Source organism: Gekko japonicus, unplaced genomic scaffold (genome assembly GCF_001447785.1).
Source record: "Gekko japonicus isolate JY-2015 unplaced genomic scaffold, Gekko_japonicus_V1.1 scaffold2096, whole genome shotgun sequence".
NCBI lineage: Eukaryota > Metazoa > Chordata > Lepidosauria > Squamata > Gekkonidae > Gekko > Gekko japonicus.
This window is the reverse complement of record NW_015164724.1, coordinates 8,641-15,190: the sequence shown is the minus strand read 5'-3', so window position 1 is coordinate 15,190 and position 6,550 is coordinate 8,641. Positions and strand designations below refer to the sequence as shown.

General features: G+C 51.1%; 1 protein-coding gene across 1 annotated transcript in view; it reads left to right on the top strand.

Moving 5' to 3' along the window:
* The window catches only part of LOC107109023 (PH and SEC7 domain-containing protein 2-like), a gene marked incomplete at its 3' end in the record, with an annotated part of 72,963 nt that overhangs the window by 63,681 nt on the left and 2,732 nt on the right, over positions 1 to 6,550 (top strand). Inside the window, exon 11 of the mRNA XM_015409593.1 lies at positions 6,030 to 6,220. Within this exon, the coding sequence (XP_015265079.1) occupies positions 6,030 to 6,220 (191 nt within the window). The remainder of the gene's footprint in view (positions 1 to 6,029; positions 6,221 to 6,550) is intronic.

Sequence of the window (6,550 nt, the reverse complement as noted above, 5' to 3'; positions counted from 1 at the left end):
TTGTGTGGGTTGGGCGGCGGGGGGCGGGGGGGGGGGCTCTGCAACTTACCTGGCTGCTTCTTGCTCTGACTGAGGGCTGCTGGGAGCAGGGGGCGGGGCTTGTTGCATGTGCCCGCCCCCCTGGGCTCTTTACTGCCGGAGCTCCGCTCCTGTGCGCTCCTGCAGGAAATGACCCCTGGAGGCCACCAAGGCATACCAACCACCTTTGAACATCTCTTTCCCACTGGGGTCACCATATCTTGCCCCAAGCCCCAGCTCCTTCTTTAGGCTTCTCTTCCTCCCTTCTCTGCGCCCTCCCAGCCTTTCCCAGCCAGCCTTCCTTCCTCTCCCCTCTCCCTCCTGACATCTCCCTTTTTATCCCTGGGGCTCCACCCCTGCCAGCCAAGCCCCGGCCAGCCTTGCCCCTTCCTTCTCCCTAGGAGAGCTTGTCGCTCTCCAAGCTCCTTTCTTGCCTCGCCCCATCCCACCTGGGTTTGCACAGGGCTGGCCAAAGGCCCTTGCTGTCCTCCATACCCACAGCTAATGGCTTGGGCTGGTAAACCATAAACCAATGTGATATCACAGTATGCAAAGTCACAGAAAGCAAGCAAATACTGTACAAATAACACAGACCACAATTGCTCAAAAGTCATGTGAGGTAGTTTATATAAGAGTAAAAGGTCAAGGGTTCCCTTGCTCGAAAGCCAGTCGAGTCCGACTCTAGGGTTGCGGTGCTCATCTCCGTTTCAAAGCTGAAGAGCCAGCGCTGTCCGAAGACGTTTCCGTGGTCATGTGGCCGGCATGACTAAACACCAAGGCGCACGGAACGCTGTTACCTTCCCACCGAAGTGGTACCTATTTATCTACTTGCAATTTCTTGCTTTCGAACTGCTAGGTTGGCAGGAGCTGGAACCAGAGACGGGAGCTCACTCCATCATGCGGCACACTCGGGTCTCGAACTGCTGAACTACTGACCTTCCACAGCCTGCAGTTCAGCGTCTTAACCACTTGAGCCACCGCAGCTCCACAAGAGTAACAGAGGACCACATATATCAGTAAAATAAATTTACATCATACAATGTACAGGTCCATGAGTAGTGCAAATCCATAAATGGTACATAGATTAAAAAAGTGCAAGTCCATAAATGGTACATAGACAGGACGAAGACTCCGGATTTAGAGTCTTACCGACTATTGAAGAGTTTGTTCCTTTGCTGATCGGGTGCCCGGCTGTGAATGATTATAATAGGATTGAATTTTCTCCTATAATACTGGTTTGAAGGCTTTTATACACCATGGGTGCGTTCAGACGGGGCGTTTCTGCCGGCATAGACTGCACCGGTTGGAACCGGTGCAGTTTATGCTGGCAGAAACGCGATCACACTTACCTCCTGTCTGCGGATCCCTTCGGTGGACGCCCGCTTACACGCTGCGGGCGTCGGCGTGTTTTTTTTTTTTTAAGCACAGTTTGAGCATGCGCATAGGCAGCCATTCAGAGAATGGCGATTTTTGCGCATGCTCAAACCCCCCCCCCTTAGCTTGGCAACTTAAGGCTAGAAGAGAGAGAAGAATGATAACCAAAATAATAGAAGATGGAAAGGAGTTCGTTGATCCTAATGGAATAAAGAGATGTTTCTTCAAGTATTATGCTAAACTATTCCAAACAACTAGAGTTGATCTTGAGAAGATTAAAACATATTTAAAGGAGATTCCACTACCAAAAATAAGTAAGGAATACAAAGACTTATTAAATGGTCCAATTCTGGCCCCTCATGGGGCTCGGCAGTGGAGCTGCAAGGCCGGTGGTGGTGGCTGGGACCGTTGGGGGTGGGGTGTGTTGCCTTCTGACACACTTCCGGTGATGTCAGGGGGTGTGGCATATGCAAATAAGGTATGCTAATGAGTTGTGCTAATGAGCTCCTGCGCCTCTTTTTCTACGAAGTGACCCCTGGTAAGGTCGTTCAGAGAAAGTGTATCTGAACATGGGGTGACATACATAAACTCATGCCAGCATCGGAATAAGAAATGTTATTAAAATAAAAATACTAAGGCAGATGGGCTCCTCGTGAACCTTCAAAGGTTTCTTGCCTAATGGCATGCGGTATGTGTATGAACCACACCAGGGGTCGTTTCGTAGAAAAAGAGCTAGGGGAACTCATTAGCATAACTCATTAGTATATGCCACACACCCCTGACATCACCGGAAGTGTTTCATAAGGCCACACCACCTGACATCACCGGAAGTGTGTCATAAGGCCACACACACCCGCCCCCAACGGTTCCGGCTGCCGCCGGCGGCCTTGCAGCTCCACTGCTGAGCCCCATGAGGGGCCCGGCGGTGGACCTGCAAGGCCAGCGCGAGTGCAAGGAAGCCCCGCGAAGGCCCTCCCTGGCCCCAGGCAGGCAGGGGTGGGGAGAGGCAGGGAGGAAGCAACTTACCCTCCCTCTTCTCCTGCCTCCTCCTGGCTGAATGAGGGCCGGAAGCGGGGCGGTCGGAAGCAGGGGGCGGGGCTTCGTCATGTGCCCCACCCCCGCACCTCACCCGGGGGAACTGCGATCCCCCACGATCCCCCCCGAAATGACCTCTGAACCACACCCTTGTAGTCCCATGTGCATAAAAGATGCATTAGAACCAGAAACCGCCTCTGGGAAGCAGCTGTGCTTCTTGCGTTTGAATCAGCTCTATGACGGGCTTCAGATGCTGCCCAACAGCACCGACAAAGCGAGTCTTGGCGTCTCTCCCTGCGCTTCCGTTCCATGACGTCTCTTCAGGGAGACTCACGGTCCTCCCACAGCAGTATGCCTCCCTTGGTGTGTTCTGCCAGTAGCACAAAAAAAGAACACACTGATGTGGGAAGGGTGAACTCACCCTAAGTGTGTGTGGAGGAAGCCGGGTTCAACCTCTTCGACCAGCAGCTCGGTTGGGCAAATGGCACGAGGGGTGTGCTCTGTAGACCTGGGTCAGCTCCCAGATGCCCAGCATAAGAGGCACCCTGTGTTTGTTTCTGGAAGAAGGCGGGCTGAGGCCAAACCACCCTGAGAACAGAGGTGTGCCGTCCTTTCCTGCCCAGCGGGGCCATTTTTATTATTAAGTTCCACATGCATTCATAAGAGTTCTTACTCACATCTTTGTGATCTAATTCAGTTCACTGGCTCATGGTGAAAAGGATTGCGTGCTCCCACCTCCTTGCCACTTAAAGAGTAGACAAAGAAACGGGAAGAGAGCTGTAAACTCAAATCCTCGTGCCTCTGGGTGTAGGAAAGGACTGTTAATCAGCCAGTCGCAGGGATGCATTGGGATGCCTAACTAAAGACTACAATTCCCAGGGGCAAGCTGCTCTTAAGGATATATGGAAGTTCTACTTAACTACAGTTAAATGCTGACTGGGGCAGCACAGGGCCACTGCAGTACTTTAAAAAGGTGTTAATGACTCAACTAGGGTTGCCAGGTCGCTTACTGATTGCAGCGGGGGGGGGAGTAGGTCCCGTTTTGGGATACATGCACATGCGCATAGCGCGCACGCGCCACGATGGCCCCCCAAGCTTTAGAGGCGAGTGAGAAGACTCTTCAGAGTCTTCCTTAGTGGTCCTCCAACCAGGTACTGACCCTGCTTAGCTTTTGAGATCTGGTGAGAAGAGACCGGAGTCCCCAACCTTTTTTGAACCTGCAGGCACGTGTGGATTCTGACACAGGCTGGTGGACCCAATCACAAAATGACTGCCCCGGGAGGTGGAGCCAGGGCTTTTTTTCTGGGGGAATGTGCCAGAACGGAGTTCTGGAACCCCTTCAACAAAATTCTTTTTAAAAATGCTTAAAAGTGCATGAGTTTTCAATATACAAACTGAAAACTTCGTTTTCCTCTTGAGAGTTCCGGCACCTCCTTTTCAAAATTAAAAAAAAAGCCCTGGGTGGAGCCAATCACAAAATGGCTGCCCCAGAAGGCGGAGCTAACCACAGAATGTCAGGGAGTGGATTTATACCTAACTCTAATAGTAACCACTCCACATTTCAGGTAGAAGCACTGTTTAATAGGATGCCTTTAGATCTGCACAGCCAGTCCAAAGTCCTGCTGGGCAAATGCCCCACGTGGACCCTCCTGCTTTCCAAAAGCACCCGGTGGGCAGGCCCGTAACCAGGATTTTTTAAAAGTCGGGGCATTTAAACTTCTTAGGGGGCACCGGCCAATTGAATTAAAGGTAATTTAATTAAAGAAAGTGGGGCGCACTGCACTGTGCTGGTCTCTGCTCCAGCCACCGGCAAGTTAGAGTCCCCCTCCTGCTGCGAGCATCTAGTCCGCCTCCCTCCCCAGAGGCCATTGGCTGGAGCTTTCCCTCCCAGGAGGAGAAGGCCGTGACACCCTGGTGGAAGTGAAGGATTTTTGGGCCCCTGACCTTCTGCGGAAATTCCACGGCCATTTCCCGGGGAAACCGGGAGGTCTCCTGGCCGCTCCAGGAGGGGGTTGATTTAATTTTGAGGGGGCAGAATGTCAGCTGCCATGTTTCGCTTGTGTTCGTTCCTTCCTGACTGCGGCGTGAGTGCGCATGCTTGCTTGCTTGCTTAGCTCGCTTGCTGTAAACAGCTAACGGGAGGCGCTCTTGAGACCGTACGAACCGGCGCTGCCAGACTGGGTTATTTGAATAACCTTGAGGAGGAGGGAGGGCTTGCGTTCCACTGCTGGTGTGAATATTTCTGCTCTCATGGTGCACGGAGAGCCTCCCGTTCATGATGTAACCTCCCGCCGGGAGAATTCCCGCCCGCGCGCTTGAATTTCATTGGCTTAGCACATTGCAGCATCATAGTATATGTAGAGATGCTTCCGCCCCCATTGTCATTCCCAACAATGTACCTGTAGATCATAGCAACAGACCTGTAGTCTAATAAAGCATAACGATTCCCTGGAAACGTGTGTGAAGATTTACATGCTGTTGAACCTGACAGCTGGATGGGAAGTTGCGGGGCCTTGACAGGAAGTGGTCCTTGGCCCGAGGGACGCCCGTCTTGCCTTGACCAGGGCCAGGGCTTTTTCTGTCCTGGCCCCAGCCTGGTGGAACATGCTCCCTGTTGAGACCAGGGCCATGTGGGGTCTTCTTCAATCCTGCAGGGCCTGCAAGACGGAGCTCTTCCGCCAGGCCCTTGGCTGAGGTAGCGGGCGGCCATCTGCGCCCCCCCGAGATTGCTGTCACCAGTCTGTCACCTGTCTACTGGCCACCGAAAACTGGCCTTTAACCCATCATACCATCAGGCCAGAATTTTATAGCCAAGTTATGCTCTTCCAAGCTGTACCCACTGTTTTAATTGTTACCATGTTTTATTGTGTTTTAATGTTTAATGTTTTAAACTGAAATTGAATTTATTTCAACGGTGTCACCCGCCCTGAGCCCGCCCGCGGGATAAGCAGGACATAAATGCAAACAATAAATAATAAATAAATACATTTATTTTTTTATTTATTTCATTAGATTTTTACCCCGCCCTCCCAGCAAAGCCGGCTCAGGGCGGCTCACACAACAATGTACACAATACCATATAATAACACAATGCAGAATATAAAATCCAATAAAGCACAGATTTAAAACCATAGCAATACAACATATGAAAGTGCTAGCATGCTTCCTCGGCATCGGTCTGCTTCTTGATCTCCATCGGATGTCCCAGGCACTCAGGTCAGGCTATACTCGGAGGACCCCGGGGTCGCTCTCCAGTTGTGGGGCCTCGCCCCGAGATGCCCCCTGTAGCTACAGGCCCGTGGGTGGGCACCAGGAAAGGCGCTGGCAGGTGCCACGGTGCCTACAGGCATCGTGTTGGAGTCCCCTGGGATAGACAATGCCATACGATTCCACATTTCAGGTCTTCCAGTACTCCTGTAATAAATGGTATCTGTGGAGGCCAGGTTGTTAATGCTAAGAGAGAGAGACTCGGCATTTGTGCTAAACATACAGAGAGAGAGAGAGAGAGAGAGAGAAAGAGAGAGAGAGAGAGAAGACATTTTCAAAAGCAGATTTCTCCCTGGCACTGTGATTTTTTAAAAATTATTTGCTTTCTTTCCAAGGGATGAAGATGAACTCAGAAAATCGCTGTCAGAACTGGTTGATGATAAATTTGGTGCCGGTGCCAAGAAAGCGCCCAGGATAGTGGACGGAAGCAACCCTTTCCTGGACGTTCCCCAGGCCCAGAATGCCATCACCTACAAGCACGGCATCCTCACGCGGAAAACCCATGCCGACATGGACGGGAAGAGAAGTAGGTCACTCGTGTGGGGCCCAGGAGAGAAGGGTACCCTCCTGAGTCTGTCTTTTTTTTAATTTTTGTGGCTGATCTGAACATTGACTTTAAAAAAAATGAAAATACTGAGGGAGTTAACCTTCCATTCAGCCAATTCCTGTTCTCATAGAGGAGCTCAGTTATTTCTTGATGCAATTCTGCTTTGCTTCCAGAAAGGTTTTCCCAACGTTGTCTTGTTCTTGGTTTTGAGAGACTTCCCATAATACAGCAAACCACAACATAAGACGATGGAAAACAAAGTTTGAGTCCAAGGGCACCTTTAAGACCGACAAAGTTTTATTCTGGGTA